The sequence below is a fragment of the Mandrillus leucophaeus genome, unplaced genomic scaffold (genome assembly GCF_000951045.1).
Source record: "Mandrillus leucophaeus isolate KB7577 unplaced genomic scaffold, Mleu.le_1.0 Scaffold4, whole genome shotgun sequence".
In the NCBI taxonomy this organism is placed as follows: domain Eukaryota; kingdom Metazoa; phylum Chordata; class Mammalia; order Primates; family Cercopithecidae; genus Mandrillus; species Mandrillus leucophaeus.
Window position 1 is genome coordinate 14,344,317 of NW_012104253.1, and position 19,731 is coordinate 14,364,047.

Below are 19,731 nucleotides of genomic sequence, written 5' to 3' on the forward strand. Positions count from 1 at the left end.
TAACAAATCTTTTCTGTATATTTTTTCTTGCATTTTTATTATTAAAATTTCTAAACACCACAAAACTCAAGAGTATATGAACTCCAGTGTCTTATCACCCAACTCAATATCATCAACGTTTGCCATACTTTGAAGGAACAAATCTTACTATTTTTGCCTCTAATGAATTGTGCACCAGGTCTTCTTGTGGTGTAGTTTACAGGTGCACATTTTCTCATTGGAATCTGCTGGCACAAGGTACATGTGTTGAGGTTTGTAAAATAAGTGGATGGAGTTTTGAAATTTATAACAGTTCATGGCAAAGAGAATCCAAGCCTAAATGGATTCTTTATATCCTGGGGGGAAAAAAGAAAGGCTCAAACATAAAACATTCCAAGAACTTTATTCTTTACAAATATATTCAGTTCAGCTTCTGAATACCTAGCACAACTTCATTATAGAACCAATCAGTAAAAAATAAAGATAAAAAAGATAGACCCCCACCAAATATGAAAGCAACTTTGGAAAAGAAGGCAAAGAAGCAGTAAGGAAAACTTTAAAGAGAAAAAGCAAGATAGGAATCCTGCAAACTGTTAAGAGAGGCTCAAGAAAGAAAACAGAACCACCAGAGTGGGATTGGGAGATTTGGGAGTCATTTTCAAAGTGACTCATCAGAAACCCAATTTTGGCAGCAGATGCTTATGGGAACTCATGTTAGAAATTCTGCAGGTTGTTGTTGTTTTTAACTTGTCTCATTTTTCAGTTGGAAGAGGCTGAAAAGTTTGCCAAAACTGTCGTTGATGTGGGAGAGAAAACGTCAGAGTTCAAGGCCAAAGGCTACTTAGCTCTGGGGCTCACGTACAGTCTGCAGGCCACTGACGGTGAGAGACGTCCCACCCCCAGGGCTGCTGAGCTGCAGGGCTGGACTGCCTAAGTCTACACTGCAGGATTCCCACAGTCCCCTTCTGTCTCAGGAGGGTGCAGAAGCTGGGGCATTCTGCTGTGCTGTTCGGTGGGGCCCCTGGTGCTGCTGTCTTCTTTGCTTGGTCTCATGGGAGAATGGGAGGGCAGGGAGGAAGGCCCTGTGCCAGGGCTCCTAGGCCTCATATTCAGGTACATTATGCTGGTGGTGCACTGGGCACCTCGCTGGGCTTTGCAGGATGATTCCCCCACCCAGCCTTGCACCTGCCCCTGTCCTACCACTTGGTCTGGGCTGTCCTGTGTGAAGGGATGCTGGATCTTAGGTACAGGAATGTGGAAGAGTCGGCCAGACACTTCCAGGAAGCTTTCCTTGACTGGTCAGGAAATGCCCCTTCTCCATTTGCACATTTGAATTTGTAGATACGTACATGTGCAGTGCAGCAGCTCACAAGACCCCTAGGGGTCTTGGAAAGAGTGATTTTGGATGTGCTTAGAGTTCTGATGGATGGGATTCTAGCTAAGAAAAAATCTTCTATACTTAAGTTTTCAGTGATATTTGCAGAAAGTTTAACAAACTTTTCCTGAACTATTACTGTTCTTTTATCATGTTGTTGTTAAATGTAACACAAATGCAAAACAAAAATCTCAGAAACAAATGGATAATTTAATGAATTTGAATTAGTATAAGGCAAAATATCTTGTAGCCGTTAGCCTGCTCAGAAGCTAGAACCTTGCCAGCCACCTGGGGAGCCCTCCATGTGCACCTCCCAATCACAAACCCCCTTCTCTCCCTTAAGAGGAAATACTATCCTGACTTTTATAATACTTCCTTTTTTTCTTTATGGTTTTGTTGTAATTTATTTTACAAAGTACTCCAAATTCTTTTCTCTGCCCTAAAATATCAAAGGTCCTGGGGAAGTTTTGCATATTAATTGCTTTTCAATATGGATTACTTGCTAATTTTCCATATACACATGATACATTGGCAATACCCAGCACATAGCTTTTGATATAGTAGACTTTGAGTGAAGGGCAAATTTAATGCCACATATTAACCTATGTAAATTCTTAGTTCAGACTCTACCCCTCATTACTCCTGCAACTTTGAGAGAGTTGCTTGACCCTGTGGGGCTTCCTCTTCCATTCATGGGTCAGTTGGGGCCTTTTGAGGTTCTCTCTAGCTGGGTCACTGCTGTTCTAAGTTACGTTAGCCATGGTCTCCAGCCACATTGACCCCCTGGCAGCCTTTCACTGCTCTCAGTCTCATGCCAGGCTGGGAGGTGCCATGTTGGAGGCTTTAGGTAACGGCCTCTTGCAGTTCCAACCATAAACAGTTTCCTCCAGGACTTTTTCTCTTGCCGTAGTAAAAAGCACCTTTTTCATTCCTAGCCAGGCTTAAGGGGCCGTTTCTCACGTGCTCTGCACAGGAGAAGTGTTGACTCACAGCCAGGTGGCCTCACACTTTTGAGCTAATTTTCCATGATCAGTGTTGGGTTTGCCTACTTCATCCCTTGTGTTCACTTGAAGGTGTTGAAGTCCTGGCCATTGCCCAGTGTGAACCAAGCTGGCCTTTCAAGGCAGCAAGCTAGTGTCGGTGGCCCAGCACTGCAGCTTGTCAGTGGCAGAAGGGACTCTGAAGGCTGTCAAAATCAACACTGCTGGCGCTTGCATCCCTCCCACCCCACCCTCATGGAGCTTGTCGTTCCCCTGAGTTACATGCCTGCACTTGAGAGGGCAGTCATGCTCCTTCTGGAGCTCCCAACTGGTCTTTTGCAAATGGCCCCCATATGCCTGGGAGTACCAAGAGTGACCACCCAACTCACACTGCCCCCTTGGCATTGTTCCACAGTCACACCCAATGCGTGCAAGCACTCGGGGGTAGCTCTGTTTGCTATCTTCTCCAGGGCCTGCTGCAGGACTGGGCACACAGGCACTCGGACATTGTTGCTTTTCATCCAGTTGAATGCACAGGTTTTGTGATGGGTTTTGTATTTGTCAAAACTCCCTGATCTCCCATGCCACTGACTAACTGAACCCTTTTCTTAGCTTCTTTGCGAGGGATGCAGGAGGTCCTACAGAGAAAGGCGCTTCTTGCATTTCAGAGGTGAGTGGGAGTTCATCTTTTCACTCGGCTGTACATAATGACACCAAAGTATGATGAGTATAAAAAGAAGAGATATTTATAAAGATTATGTAAACAGTGTTTTACCCCTGAGAGTCTTTCGTCCTGAGCACTGAACACACAGCGTGCAAACCCTGCTACGTCACTTGTTGCTGTATCAATCTGCACTCTTAATCTGTTTATCCATTTGGGCACATTTTATTCATTCCTAATGAAGTGACTTCAGCTCGAAAAAGACAGATACTTTGTATGCCGAGGGAGATGAGTCCTTTATTAAAGACATTTGTCATCATCTAGAGAAGAGATTATTCTTTTCTAGCTTTTTTTTTTTTTTTTAACATGTCAAGCTGCAGGTTTTTGTATTAAGGAATGAGAAGGCTGATTTCAGGAAGTCTCTGAAATACTGCGTGAAGACAGTGAGCCCCAAACTCCCCGCCCCCACCTTGTTCCATAACACTTTGTGCTTCTCTCTGTCATTGTGCCTCTCAGGAAATTAGGAGAAGGCCTTGCAATTATAAAATGCTCGAGCGTCACAGTGTGCCTTCATATCCCTTATTTAATTTGTTGCTAACCACACACAAGTAAGAAAGACAGACAGGCAATATGTCCCTTGCAGGTCAGGGACTGAGGCACAGGAGTTACAGGAGCTGCCGGTCCCGCAGCTGTTGAAGTCAGTATGTGGTCAGGGTCTCCTGACTCTAACCCAGTTTCTCCTGCCCCACCATACTACATTGCCCTCATTTTATTCTCATTACAGGTATAATCACAAAAATGAAATTATCTGGAAGTATAGCCCTATGATGTGAAATCTAGAATTGGTATTGATGCTGTCACTTTAAATGTATCTGAGTTACACTGATTTCTTAGAATTGTATTAGAAACTTAGATACTTACATGGACATTTCATGAGGCCTTCCTAATACCTGACAAGCTTTGTTAGACTCTTTCCTTAGGACTGGGGCTGCCTACCAATTTATCATGGTGTCCATGTGCCTTTTTTCATGAAATCATGATCACTGGTTTCGGTGAGTCTGAAACTCTTCCGTCTCATTTCTGTTTCCTAGCAGCCTTGCCGGTAGCTACTTCAGGTTGCCAGCCCCAGTCTGGGTAATGATAAAAAGTACCAACTGACATCTGCAAACAGATCTCCTGTCTCTGTGCTAAGCTTTTGTTGATGTTCTTCAGCACGGAGTGTGGAAAGCATTTCCATTTCAAATGATTTGGAGATTTAAATTTTCCAGTCCTAGTTTGTAGAACCCACACATGGATGCTTAAGAAAGTGGTCATTACATCTGTTTCACTTTTCTTAAATCAGCACATCTTACTGGCTCTCTAAAAACAGCCACAGTGGTGGTCTGCCTTGAGCTGCCAGTATAACTTCTTGTTATGTAACAGCTGCTCCATTGGCCTGAATTCTTTTTTGTTCGTCTTTTGCTTAAGTTTAAATTCAAAGAGATTTTTAAAATATTAGTTCATATGGGAATAAAGAGTAATAAAATCCCACTAACCTAACTGATGATATTGCAGAAGGCTAACCTAAATTAGAAGTTGTGTGAAATATAGAATGTTTTTCAAAGGAATGTTTTTCATTTTGTTTCAAGTACACAGTAACTAGGACTATTCTAGTGAATTGCAATCCTAACCAACATCTTTAAGGGAAAGATTTTAAGTAAATAAAAATGATTTGTATTACTTCTTAAATGTAAATGGATAATTTAAAACTACTTTGATGAGAAGTACTTTCTCTACTATGTATTTTAAATATCCTCCCCACAATTCTGTTTATACTAATGTTTTGCATTTTTTGTTTAAAAAGAAAACACAATTCAAGAAGGGGTGGGGTTGCAGATATAGCACAAGAAAGTTAACTCTTCATTATGACTGGAGCCATAATTCAGAAATATTTGTTCTCTAGTGGATCCAAAGAGGTGATTTTTGAAGACATCCAGGTTGGGCGGCTGCATCTGAATGTGAGACCCTCAGCTGTTCCTACACTCATAAGCTCAACCCAAGCAGCTGAACCAATTCATTTGCCCTGTACAAAAGTATAGCGAAGAAGAACACAATATTGTTTGCAAAGCTTCTGAAGATGCTGAATTGATCTGAGTTGCTGCTTCTGCAGGCTCTCACATCCTACTGAGAAAAGCAATCCTGAAAACAGTTGAGAGCGCCTTTCATTGCATGGCCCACAGTATGCATAAAGCCTGGTGCTCCAGGAGGCAGGGGTGGCATGGTGGTGGTTGTGTTTATCACTCATTGTGGCATAGGGTACACAGTCTTGCTTTGTTTTCCCCTTTCTCTCCTAACTCGAGTTTAAGTGTGGTATGATTTGTGCATATAGGGTGATGAGCCATCCCAATCTCTTGAGGACTGAGTGGTTTCCCAGAACATGGGACTTTCAATCCTAAAATCAGGAACATCCTGGACAAACCAGGACAAGTTGGTCACCCTCTGTGTGTGTAACTAACGAGAGATTCCTGAGCAACAGATTTAACCAGGGTTTGCACTTTTAAAAAAACTTAATGCACGAATCCAATGGGCCCTGTAATCAGGACTGAAGGGGAATTCAAGGAGAATTGGCTAAACAAGGCAGCAAGGTGACAGTGTACAAAGAACGGGCTTTGCAATCATGTGCTTTCCACTCCACTTCTGGCTTTCTCTGATTTACTGGCTGTTTTTGGACAAGAAGCTTAATAGTTGATAACTTCACAAACTGTAGTTATTATTGTTACAAGATATGTGCCTTATGGACTAGGGTCAACATTGATCAGCCTTCTCTATATTCTTGGTTCAGCTCTAGAGAATGTTGGAAATGGAATCTAGGAGAGCCCTGGGGTAGATGCCACAACATCCTTGGGTTCTAGCCAGGTGATCTGGGAAGCCCATGCGACCATGTGATGCTTTCCAGTAGCAGCCCAGCATGCCTATCTCTGGGCACTGCTCCCACTGCACTGTCATGATGGTCATTTTGGATCTCTCCCTCTGGAGTGGGGGTGGGAGCTCATCAAGGAAAGGCACTAACATGATTCATCTCCATGCTCCCCAGAAGTTAGCATAGGCCCTGGTGTCATATTAGAGATACTGCATAATGTGGATGCATGGATGGATGGATGGATGGATGGATGGATGGATGGATGGATAGATAGTTGGATGGTGGGTGGATGGATAGGTGGATGGGTGGGTGGTTGGATGGATGGATGGGTGGGTAAGTGGATAAAAGGATGAGTGGGCTCTTCTTCATAGGAGAGAAACTGAATTAATCATGTGGAGGTGCTTTGAGATCAGGGAAGCGTTTTGTGAGCATCCCTGTGGTGACATTTTTAGGTCTTTTAGGTATTTCTGAGCAGTCTAGCCACGTATTCAGTATATGGGCACGGGGTTTATGAGGCTGCTTTAGATTCATGTACATACTTCAGAAGGCTTGCAGTTCTTCTGATTGCTGATGTCCTTTCTCTCACCTGCCTTGCCTGAGGATTTCTGTCCTGTGAGTTGCCTGTGGCATACCGAAGGGGCTTTCCCACAGGAAGCTTAGCTGCTGAAGTTGCTCTGTGGGAAGCAAGTATTTCAGCATCTACTTGGGATCAACACAGGGAGCTTTTTCTTGTTTTGTTTGGCATTTTCCTTATTTCCGTTTTTCCTTCAGTGAGTAAAGTGGTCAGTTGAATTCATTAGCCAAATTGTAGAAATAAGGTTTTTAAAATGTGTATGTTTCTGTTGTGCCTCATTAGAAATTTGGCAGTTGAATATGCATCATTAGCCAAGTTGGAAATCCTTCAGATGTTGCCCTAACGCACTCCAGAAATACCAAGATCTCTAGCACTGCTGGTTTATTCCTTTCACGGTGCTGTGGTTAACAGAGAAAAATCATTTGATGAGGCCAGCATGGGGTCTTTAGCCAGAACTATCTTTATGCACACCCTCAACTCAAAAGATCCTTGCCAGCCCTTCAGTTGGTTGGTGTTGCATAGAGGCAACCATGACTTGATTTATTTGTGAAGAATATGAATTGAACTGAGAAAATTATAACTCTAAGAAACTCTTTTTGAGAGTTGTATAAACTTTATTATTTGTGAAGGAAGATAAAATAAATCAAAAAATTTCTTCATAATTGTGTATTCTTTTTCCTGAATAATTATGAGAGAGAAACCATGATTTTTCAATCTCACTGTTATAAACACCAAAGAAAAATATTCTTTGATGTACAAATTCATAGAAAGCCAATGTTTGTAAAATTTTAAAAGTTGCTACATACTAAGTGGACTTTAGAAATAAGACATTTAGTAGCTGGGCGTGGTGGCTCATGCCTGTAATCCCAGCGTTTTGGGAGGCCGAAGTGGGAGGATCACTTGATCCCAGTAGTTCTAGACTAGCCTGGATGACATGTCGAAACCCCATGTCTACAAAAAGATTTATAAATTAGCTGGGCGTGGGGAGCACGCCTGTGGTCCCAGCTCCTTGGGAGGCTGAGATGGGAGGATCGCTTGGGCCCTGGGAGGTTGAGGCTGCAATGAGCAGTGATCATGCCATTTCACTCCAGCCTGGGTGATAGAGTGAGACCCTGTCTCAAAAAAAAAAAAAAAAAAAAAAGAGAGAAATAAGACATGTAAAAGGATAACACAGGCAATATCAGCTTCAGCCTCTTCAACTAAGCTAAGAAAGGTCCTAAGGCTATGTCTTGAGGCCAGGTGAAGATTCGCCTGGACTGAAAGTCTAGGTGCTTTGCTCTTAAGATTAATATAAGGACAGAGATTAGCTTTGCCTTACCCTGGACCTGCACATGAGCTACTACGTTTGCATAAATAGTGCCCTAAACTGGTGGACTTAGCATGTTTTCTGGATGGCAAACACCTGGGAGGCTTATTAGCTCCCTTCCCTGCAGCAGACAATTCAATTAAAAGACCTTATTATTGTAGAAAGCCATCTTTGGCCTGTTTGCCACAGTTGAATCCATAATGATTTGGTTTTCTTTTTCATCTCAAATTTGTTTTCTGCTGGTAGAAGAGCCTCCTTTAATCACAGAATGTTGACAGAACAGCATGAAGTTTTGTTTACTATCTGGATCCCACCTAATTAGTCTGCTCCATGGTGCCTTTTAAAGAAAGTAGAAGTTTGTTTTTCTCTTCCCAGCAGACTTAAACACAGAATTATGTCTTGTACGTAGTCACATTTGAGTTGCTGATGCTGAAATAAAAATGACTTCCACATAGAAGCAGAGAAGACCACGTTGGCAATCAACTAGGAGGCCAGTATGGTCCCTTCCTGTCTGATGTCAGTTCTTAAAACTGAGCCTGGTGTCTCACCACACTCTTACACATCACAGTTATCTGGAATAAATCAGTGAACGGCATGGAATTTTGTAGAAGCTTCAAAAGACTGAATGAGTGTCTTTTCCCTTTTTTCACCAAAAACCAAAACCTCATTTTATAAGCAAAGTTGCGTCTTTGATTTTCATATGGTTTCTCTGAAATCTAGAAATTTGGATAAAGTAGCATTAAGGAAGGCCGAGCCAAACTTAACCAAAGCAGCCATCGCCTTGCCAAGTGCACACATGGCTTCACTGTGTCCCAGCACGACACAGGGGCCCATCTGCTGGGGAGATCAGGCCTCAGGGCCTGTGGATTCTTCACCTTGAGGCCCTCTGCAAAGCCGACAAGCTGCGGCTGCCATTTTAGATGCTAGACAAAACACGCTCCTGTTCTGTACCTTTACACACTGGTAAGAGGGAAACTGTTTACATGTGTAGGTGGACAAAGAAGAAGAGTTTAAATGAAGCGTTACATAGTTAAATAAATATGGGGCCTTAGTATAAGAATGCAAATGTGGAAAAGACTTGTTTGATAGGGAAAGTAAAAATGGCCTCCTCTCCATGTACTAATAGCCATAAATACTTTTTCAGGGCCCACAGCCTGTCACCCACAGATCACCAAGCAGCTTTCTACCTGGCTCTGCAACTTGCCATCTCCAGACAGGTCAGTTTCTCTAGTGTTTCCTATGCTTGCTGCACTCTATATCTTGATACAACTCCTTCAGCTCTTCAGTTTGAAATGGTAGGTGATCTTCCTTTATTCCATCGAGGCTGACCTGGAGCCAGGAACCCTTCTCAGAGGTTTCAGCAAAGAGCCTGTTGTTTTGGTTGGTTTGAGCATCAGCTGTGAAGACGCAGGAGTTCCCGGCTCTGCTGTTGGACATTAAATCCACACAGCTGGAGGGCCCAAGCTAGGGTCAGATGGCAACCTGGGGAGCAGCACATGGCATATACCCTGAACCCAGGAGTCATCAAAGAGCCTTTGTCCCTTGCCAACGGGAGCCAGGTAGCAGAACCCAGTGCTGAGCTGCATGGTGGGGATTTAGCCACTGATTGGGGTCTGGTTATCATAAGGGTATCATTGACTGGCAGGAAGATGCCAGCAGGCAGAGACAAAAGAACCAGGTCCTTTACAATACGTGGAAGACATGAACAGTTCTCCGCTGTGGCTACTCAAAAAAGGGTACTTAACACTATCTCCTTGCATGAGGGGCAAGTTTTGCCAGCCTTCGTCTTCCCCAAGGCAGCTTTTAGATGTTGCCTCTGCCATTCCCGAAACCCTCCTATCCCCTCCCAGCTGTTCTGGGGATGTTGGCCACATGCCTGCCCACCCACCAGGTGCAAGACACTGGTGGTAACCCCAGCACATTCCTGAGTGCTGACTGGGAGGGTGATTCAAAGGTCAGCTCTCCAGACATGCCATTCCCCTGGCAGGCCTGGGCTGAGGTATGCACCTGTCTTCCTGGTTGCTTGGGAATGGCATTGAGAAGTGGCTTCCATTGGCAACCTAGGGACAGAGGAAACCAAGATACCGCCCCTGTAGAGGTCCTGTCACCTGACTATGGCTCACAGCTGAGCTTCTGCAGCAGGTGTGGGCATTGATTGACCATCTGATCTCTCCCCTACGCCGACAGCTTCTCTCACCTTCTCCATGAAGCCTTCCTCCTGTAGCAGCCTGTACTTCTTCCTTTTGCCTCGCTTTCTTGTTCAGTATCTTTCTCACTGGACTGTAGGTTCCAGGAACCCATGCCCGTCGTTGTCATTGCTTTACCCTGGCACTTGGAATGCTGCCTGGCATGTGTTCAGCACTCAGGAATACTCACTAAATGAACGAACCAGCTTTGAATTCCTTCAAGGCATCATTTTGATCCCTGTATCAGTTTGTCCCTGGTTGCCCTGGTCATCCCTGCAAATCAACATCATGCGTATGCTGTGCCTTTCAACCCACCTGTCAATACCAGGTTGAGTGCTGTTCACACAGTAGGCTGTCACCTGGGGAAGGATGAGTAAATGGAGCCTTGTGGGTGTGGCAGCAGCCTTTGTGGGCATGTGGTGTCAGAACACCAGAGCTGCAAGCAGTGTTTACCTGCTTCCCTGGGGCAGGGGGGCGGTTTGACCAGGAGGAGAGAATGGACAGGAATCACTCTCTTGTCAGACACTCATAGCTGGGTGACCTTGCCCAAGCCATTTCACCTCCCTGGACTTCAGCTTCCTCCCTGTAACTGAAGGATTGGGGTGGATGGTCTCCCTTCCAACCGTGAGAGCTGTGATTCTATGGTTCCAAAGCAGAAAGCCTCCACCAGCCAGCAGTTGTAACCTAAATCCATCAAGAAAAGAAGTTCATTGAGGAAAAGTAATTAGTTTGGGAAGAGAAGTCATGGCCTTCTACTATGGAGGGAGGTTACTGAGGGTTTGGGAAAAAGCAGGAGAGCTAAGAAGAGGCCCCACAGAGGACTGGAGTTGGAGCAAGACAGGAAGGCATCTGTGGGATGGTTGTGTAAGAATGCTTCAGTCCACAGCTCTATTTCAAAATCTAGCTTCGGGTTCTAATCCTCCCTGGTTACTGCCAAACCTGCACGGAATCCAGGGTGTCAAATACCCATTGTGTGTGCATTTTATCAACCCTTGTGCTTGGATGATTTTGAAGAAAATCTCGAACAGCTGTTGCATTTAAAGGTTCAGGTTGTGTCTGGTCCTACATGAATTTGGACGCATCTGCTTTGCATGTGGCATTGCACTTTGTTTCTCAATCAACTTATTTTGGGCTGTAGTTTGGAAAGGTGTGGGGCCTTTGTTTGTTGTTTACTGTTTTGGCATGTTTCCTTGATGTCTAATGGAGGTCCAAGACAAAGGAACCTGCAAAGAACCACAGGCCTCTGATCATTTGGAAAGCTCTGCTAAAGGTTTTATAACTTATTAAGCACTTTAATTTCAGTAATACTTGAAAAAATGAGAACAGTTAAGCTAAGGCAGTTTAATTCCACTAAAAACCTCTGACACTTTGTATGTGTCTCCACTTAGAGCAAAATCATCGTGAGCATAATCAGAAGTAGATCAGTTTTGTGGACAGAATGAGAAAGTGTTTACTTAGGGAGAAGGGAAAGACTTGGAGCAGCATTGGCAGCTATGCAGAGAAACAGGGTCTCCTGTATCACTCTGTCACTCAGAATGTCTCTCGAAGGCGGCTTCCGTTTTCATATTTGTGGTTAATATCCTGGGGCTGCCATAAAGACTTGGCTTAAAATGCGAATGAGGCACAACGTGAAACAACTTGATATTTAAAGAGAATCAGACATTGAAATGATGGCTTCTTTTATGTGTGTGTGTGTGCACGCATGCACACGTGTGTGTGTAAAACCTTTTTTGGTTTTGTTTTAAACCAGATCCCAGAGGCTCTGGGGTATGTCCGCCAAGCTCTTCAGCTTCAAGGTGACGATGCCAACTCCCTGCACCTCCTTGCCCTCCTGCTGTCAGCACAGAAGCATTACCATGATGCTCTGAACATCATTGACATGGCCCTGAGCGAATACCCAGAAAATTTCATGTAAGTGATCCTGGGCTTCAGTTTTCCCTTACTTGGAAGTTATTAAATTTACTTCTTCCCCTGCCTTCTCTCCAATCTGTCTAAGTCCCTCACCGACACCCTGGCAGTCAATAATATAAAATTCCCTTTACTGTTATTTCTTTCTGATATTAAAAACAAACTTAGGGCTGGGCGCAGTGGCTCATGCCTGTAATCCCAACACTTTGGGAGGCCAAGGTGGGTGGATCACCTGAGGTCAGGAGTTCAAGACCAACCTGGACAATATGGTAAAGCCCTGTCTCTACTGAAAATACAAATATCAGCTGGGTGTGGTGGCGGGCACCTGTAGTCCCAGCTACTTGGGAGGCTGAGACAGGAGAATTGCTTGAACCTGGTAGGCGGAGGTTGCAGTCAGCCGAGATCGCACCACTGCACTGCATTCCAGCCTGGGCAACAGAACAAGATTCCATCTCAAAAAAAAAAAAAAAAAAAGCTGTTAGGTCATCCTAACGTAGTATTAGGTCATCCTTATTTATTTAAAATACTTTATCCACTCTTTCCCAATGTGTACCATTGGAGCACATGAGACAATTTTAAATGGACTGTGAATGAACACTTTTAGTAATTATACGTTCCTTTTTTTTTTTTTTTTTTTTTTTTTGAGACAGAATCTTACTCTGTTGCCCAGGCTGGAGTGCAGTGGCATGGTTTCAGCTCACTGCAACCTCCACCTTCCAGGTTCAAGTGATTCTCCTGCCTCAGCTTCCCTAGTAGCTGGGACTACAGGCACCTGCCACCACGCCCAGCTAATTTTTTGTATTTTTAGTAGAGACGGGGTTTCACCATGTTGGTCAGGCTGGTCTTGAACTCCTGACCTTGTGGTCCGCCCTGCTCAGTCTCCCAAAGTGCTGAGATTACAGGCATGAGCCACCGTGCCCGGCCTAGTTACACATTCTTAAATGTACGTTAGAATGTAGTGATTTGGTGAAAATTATTGCTCAAGGGACTATTAAGATATTTCCAAGTCAATTTAAAGAAAAAATATTAGGTGAATACTAACACAGATATACTTGGATATGGCAAAAGTGATGTTAAACTCCAATGGGTGAAATTTGGGAAACAGGGCGTTATAGCTTGTTTGTTCTGAGTTACTGAGGGCTTGTTCCACTAGGTCTCAGTGATTCTCCTATTTTAGGCGACTGTGATCAAGATATCTTCCCTCTCTGTGTCTTAGTTTTACTCTCTAGGGAATGGAAGTTCTTAAACAATGAGTATTATACATCCCCTAAGAACTATCACTGTAAACTGTCTTATGCTAGGGTCATCTACCTACCTTCTTATCTTTCCTCTGAATCACTGTAATCCATTGCCCGTTGGTTAGGCTTTGTTGAGAAGGACTTTGTGTTTTGGGCTACTGGGTTACCATTTCATCCTCAGTGTCGGTAGCTTAGTAACCAGTACACAATGTCCAGAAATAGTAAACATTCTTGCACGCTGGAAGGTTCTGATTGTCTACGGAATTGCAGGGTCAGTAATGGGGCAGGGACTGCTTGGGGTTGGGGAGAAGGGAAAGAATGTAGAAGGTGGCCCGGGGTTGCTCTCTTCACTTTCGGAAGTAAGTGCAGCCACAAACTAAGTGGGTCAGCTCTGGCTTTATTTCACTGCCTCATCACCTCACTGTGTTTTTAATCAGTGCTTTTCAGCTGCTCTCCTTGGAAAATTGGTTCACACATTTCCATTACAAACATTTCTTTGTCTTCAAGTGAAAAGGGCACTTCTCCCCATCGAGAGAATTCTTGTTATAATCCAGGAAACCTCTGACTAGAGATTTCTTTTGTAGGCTCAGCTATTTATGCAGAGTGAATTAAAGAGCTTTGCTGCAGTGTTTTACTTCTTGCAGATCTCCAGCTTGCTCTTTTGTACACCATCTATATTTCTGGATTTTACCCCAAGCTGTTGATCCTTAAAATGGTTAAAGCAGTTTAAAAAATATTTGATCTTTTAACCATCGATAAATACAACCCGATACAATTGAATTCAATGTCTCTCATCAATATTTATAAAGCGTCATTCCCTGTCTCACCCTCGAACACACACACACACACACACACACACACACACACGCTCTTTCATTAGGCATTGGACTCCAGGGTATGGTTTCTGCTTCCACAGCCTAGGGTATCATCCAAGAGAAGGCTTATTAAGCTAATAGCCATACCACATGGTAAGCAGTAAACAGTGGTGGCTAATATGGTAATGCCTCCAAGTGACAGCAGCTGACAGCCTTTTCAAGTAGTAGAAGTAAGGAACAGCAGTAGAGATATTTGAGGAATGCAAGGCTGTTATTTTAATGTTAAGCCGTAAGCTCAAAAAAGCAAAGCATATGGCAGCAGGTCTGAGAGCAGTCCGTGACTTGTTTGCTTTTTAAATATTTGTATTTCTTTGCGATGGGAAACTTCTTCCCAAGAATACTTTATTAAAAGTTGGGGCCAGATGTAATCAGTGGATCCCATGGTTTCTTCCCAGCCTGGCCAAAACATTTCAACACCAACCTAAACAAGACTAAGTGGGCACTTGTTGCAACTGCCATGTAGTGTTATCTGTTTGTTTGTGACAAGCTTGTCTGCAGCAGAACCGTAGACTGCTGAAGCCTGGGAGTGGAGGACATGGTTAATGGGTAGTCAGGCCTTGATGGAGGTTTTGATGGAGGTGAAACCTTCCCTCCGTGAGGGTCAGCTCCGTCCACCTGTTGGACAGTTACCAGAGGAGACAGCCGGTCCCTCCAGCGTTACCTTCCTGTCACCACGAAATGATAAATCTTGCTGTTTAAGTACTTTGAATAAGCTTAACAGGGTCCAAAAAGTTCTAAGCTGAGAGGTACCAGCTCAGCCACTTTGTCACTCCAAGCAGGGCCGAGACAACAGTAGAATCAACAATTGAGAAGATGTTTCTAACTGTAGGGATTTGTGAGAATCAGGAATTCTTTCTTCAGGGAACCCCCCCAAATAAGCTCACTACTCTGGAGAAGCAGGCATTTTTGGAAGTGTTAGAGGGTTAGTCCAGTATGGAAGGAAAGGAACGGGGAAGGCTTTTTTGTAGTGGTTGAGAGCACAGTCTTACAATGGGACAAGTCTAGTTTAGAACTCCAAATCCTTCCCTTTTACGTTGTGTGACCTTGAGCAAGTCACTAAATCTCTCTGAGTCTCATTTCCTCATCTACAAAATGTGAATAATAAAATATCCATCTCAGAGGGTTGTGGTCAGAATTGATTTAGCTAGTGCATTTGAGGCATTATATCTGGTAATCACCTAATAATGGGTAGAAACTCATATTTCTAGGACTATTACTACTGATACTACTAAAGTGTGTTCAAATATGGTATTTTAGAGTCCTTTAGAATTGTTACTAAATATTGAATAAAATCAAATGAATATTTATTAAATATATCTAAAATCATACAATGAACGTATGTGTTTGCCTATTGTTAGTTTAGGAAAAAGAACATTAATATTACCTGTGAATTTCCTGTGTAGATTTATTTATACATATATACTTACACGTATTTTCAACATGTATATGTATTTCCTATGTATATGGATTTTCCGTGTAATATTGCCAATGACTTTTCTCTGTATCCTGTCCTTTTGCCTCTCGCCTGACAGGTTAATCACCATTCTAAATTTTATGTTAATCATTCTCTCATGTTTCTGTACCATGTATATTGTGCTTTTTTCTTTTTCTTTTTTTTTTTTTTTTTTTGAGACAGGGCCTCACTCTTATCACCCAGGCTGGAGTGCAGTGGTACAATTGCAGCTCACTGCATTCTCAACCTCCCAGCTCAATGGATCCTTCCACTTCAGCCTCCCGAGTACTGGGAGCGCAGGTGTGTGCCATCATGCCCAGCTAATTTTTGTATTTTTCGTAGTGATGGGGTTTCACCATGTTGGCCAGACTGGGCTCAAACTCCTGAGCTCAAGCGATCCACCCGCCTCGGCCTCCCAAAGTGCTGGGATTACAGGCCTGAGCCACTGCCCCCAGCGTGTACTCCTAAATAATAACAATTGTGTTTTTCCTGTTTTAAACTTGTGGTAGAAAATGGAATCAGACTGAATATGTCCTTATGCTGCTTGCGTTCATTGCTTAACATCCCATTCCTGAGGCTCCTCCTTGTTGCACACAGCAGTGACTCGTTGGTTTGCATGAATGAATAGTATTTATTGTGTAAATGCACTAAGATTTCCTTACTTAGTCTACTGTGAATAGATACGTGGGTTGTTTTCAGGTTTTGGCTATTATGAACAGTGCTTGTAAATATTTTTTACAGGGCTCCTGGTGCACACGTTCAAGGATTTCTCTATGAGTGAAATGGTTAGGTCATAGGATGTGCGTACCTTCAACTTTACCAAATACTTCCAAACTGTTTTTCAAAGGGGTTGTGTTAGTTTACACTCCCATCAGCAGCGCCCAAGACCCCTGTGGTTCCATACACCAATACTTAGTGCTGCCCGACTTCGTATTTTTGGCAGGATGGTTGCTGGTAAATGATGTCACCTTGTGAGTTTAAGTTTCGTGTCCTTCATTACTAATGAGTTTGGACATCGTTTTATTTGTCTATTCGTCATTCAGCTTTTCTCTTTTGTGAAGTGTATGTGAAATTCCTTCTTTTTTATTGGATGGTCTTTTTCATTGGATGGTCTTTTTCTTAATAATATTTCTTTATATGTTATGGTTACAAGTCTTTTTCTTGGTTATACGTGTTGCAGAAATCTTCTCCCAAGCTGTGATTTTGTTTGCTTTCTCTTCATGATGTCTTTTGACAAACAGAAGTTGTTAATTTTAAAGTAATAGAAAGTAGAAGTCGTTTCCTTTATGGACAGTACTTTCTATGTCTAGTTTAAGAAACCTTTCCCTTCTCCAAGATCACGAAGGTAGTCTCCTAAATCATCTTCTAAAAGCTCTTGTGTGCTGTCTTTCACACTGAAACCTAAGGTCCCACCTAGAATGGACTGTTTTATGTGTGTATGGTATGAGGGAGCCAGTGTAATTTTCCCCATAGGATATTCAATTGTCCCAGCATCAAACGCTGAAAAGATTCTTTGCCCTGTTGCTCCACAGTGCCACCTTTGTCATCAACCAAATGTCCGCAGGTGTTTCTAAGCTTCCTATTTCGTTCCATTGGCCATCGTGCCCGTCCCATGTGATTGTCACTGTCTGGTCATTGTCGTAGCTTCATTATACGTAAAGTGGATCCCTCTCTGTATCCTGCTCTTTGGATTGCCATGGCTTGTGCTGGGCCTTTGAACTTTCATGTAAATTTTCAAATCAGCTCGTCAAGTTGCACAGAAAACTTCTGGAGACTTTGGAATTAGTTTAATTTAATAGCTCAATTTGGAGAGAATTGTATATTTATGACAGTAGGTTTTCTAATCCATAGCCATTATAGCTCCCTAATTATTTAGGCCTTTACAAGTATCTTTGGATGTTTTTATAAATTTTTAGTAAATGTTTTGCCCATTTTTTACTAGACTTATTTCTAGTTACCTGAAAAAATTTTTCATGCTTTTGTATGCACTATATGTATACAGAATATTTTTGTAATCAAATTTACTATGTACTTGTCATGAAGGTATAGAAAGGCAACTGGCTTTTGCACATTCTTCTTGACCCAGCTAAATTCTTAGTAAGTCTAATGACATATATAATGCAGTTTGGAATTTCTACATAGGTAATGACTTTTTTTCTGAGGTGATTAAAATTGTTTCTTTTTCTCTAATCTTTCCATTTTTTTTAAAACCTGTACTAGTTAGGACCTAGTAGTTAAATGAGAAAATTCTTTCAATGTTTTACCATTAAGAATTACATTTAGCTGGGTGCAGTGGTCCACACCTGTAATCCCAGCACTTTGAGAGGCCAAGGTAGGAGGATCGCTTGAGCTCAGGAGTTCAAGACCAGCCTGGGCAACATTGTGAGACCCCCATCTCTAAGACAGAAAAAAAAAAAAAAAAAAAAGGTAGCCAGATGTGATGGTGTGCACCTGTGGTCCCAGCCACTCAGAAAGCTGAAGTAGGAGGATCAATTGAGCCCGGGAAGTCAAGACTGCACTACTACACTCCAGTCTGGGCAACAGAGCGAGGCCCTGCCTCAGAAAAAAAGAATTGTGCTTGTTACAGGTTTGTTTGTAGATACTATTTAAGAGATTAAAGAAGTTTCCTTCCTCCTGGTTTGTTAAGAGTTGGTTTTCTTTAATGATGAATTGATAGCAGATTTTATCAAATGCCTTTTCTGTATCTATTGAGATGATTATGTGACTATTCCTATCATCTATGAATGCTATATATTAATTTATATTTTTAAATGTTAAACTCACCTTACATACTTGGAATAAGCCCAGCTTGATTATGATAAATTAGCTTTTTTATGGATTCACTTTACTTATTTTTTAGAGAATTTCACGTTTGTGTTCATTTGCAAAATAGGCCTATTCTTTTCCTTTCTCCTTCTGTTCTTGCCAGGTTTTGGCATCAAGGTTAGGCCAGCCTCATAAAGTGAGTTAGAGTAGTACTTTTTCTTTTTGCATGTTTTGGAATTATTTGTTCTGAGAATGTTAAGTTTTGGTAGAATGCATCTGTAAAACCATGTGGGGCTGGGTATTTTTCTATGGGAAGATTTCTAATGCTTTTTAAAAATGATTATAGTCTGTTCAGATATTCTATTTCTTTTTTTATTAAGCTATGTATAATGTATAAGCTGTAATATATATTATATGTAAAGATTTGTCCGTTTCATCTAAATTTTAAATTTTATTGGCATAATGTTTATTTTTCATATAGCATTTGTTGGTTAAGTTTTTTCAATTCTAATATTGTTTAATGCACTTTATTTCTTTTCTTGAACAGTCTTGCCAGATACCTGTCTGTTACACTGATCCTTTCAAAGAACCAGTAACTGTTTTGTCAACTCGCTTGTAGGTTTACTTTCTCTTCCATGAATTTCTGTTCTCATTTTCATTATTTTCTATCTTCTTTTTTCTTTAAGTTCTGTTTTGTTGTATTTTGGGTTTTTTTTTTTTTTTTCTTAATCTCTTAGTTTGGTGTTCATTCATTTTTTGCCTTATTTTCTGACATAAGCATTTAAGACTAAAAATTTTCCTCTAAATACTGCTGTAGCTGTAAAAAGCAAGTTTCAATATCTGAAATTTTTATTATTGTATAATTCTAAATATTTTGAAATTTCTGTTATTCTTTTCTTTTTGACCCATTAGTTGTCTTTGAACTGTGTTTTACAATTGTCAAATATGAGTTTTTTCAACTTATCTTTTGTTATGAGCTTTTAACTTCATTAAATTATGTTTAAAGCCTACATATACATTTGAAATTGGTCAAACTTATTTTGTGGCCCAGTGGTTACTCCTTGTAAATTTTCCATGTGTGCCTGAAAAGAATGTTTTCTGCATTTGTTGAGGAAATTTTTATATATTTTATTAGGTTAAGCTATTAATTATGCTACTCAGAGCTTTTTTGTTTTCATAGATGCTTTTTGTCTACTGAATCTATCATTTGTTGAGAGGAGGTACGTTGAAATCTACCACTGGGATGGCAGATTGGCTTTTTTTTTTTTTTTTACCACATCGTTATAGCAGTTTTTCCTTTCTATATTTTAAAGCTGTGCTATTAGTTGCATATAAGTTTAGAGTTGCTGTGTATTCTGGTATGGTACATTCAACCTTTTATCATTATGTTGTAAGATACAAGGCATTTTGCTTCAAAGTCTATTTTACATGATATACATATAGCCACATACATATATATATGTAGCTATACATCTGTACAAATATGTGTGTGAGTGTACACACATGTATACATATACACATATATAGACTT

General features: G+C 41.7%; 1 protein-coding gene across 1 annotated transcript in view; it reads left to right on the plus strand.

Moving 5' to 3' along the window:
* Positions 1 to 19,731, plus strand: part of TTC7B (tetratricopeptide repeat domain 7B) — a 260,809-nt gene that overhangs the window by 135,955 nt on the left and 105,123 nt on the right. Inside the window, exons 11-14 of the mRNA XM_011991788.1 lie at positions 743 to 860; positions 2,947 to 3,004; positions 8,919 to 8,991; positions 11,711 to 11,871. Of these exons, the coding sequence (XP_011847178.1) occupies positions 743 to 860; positions 2,947 to 3,004; positions 8,919 to 8,991; positions 11,711 to 11,871 (410 nt within the window). The remainder of the gene's footprint in view (positions 1 to 742; positions 861 to 2,946; positions 3,005 to 8,918; positions 8,992 to 11,710; positions 11,872 to 19,731) is intronic.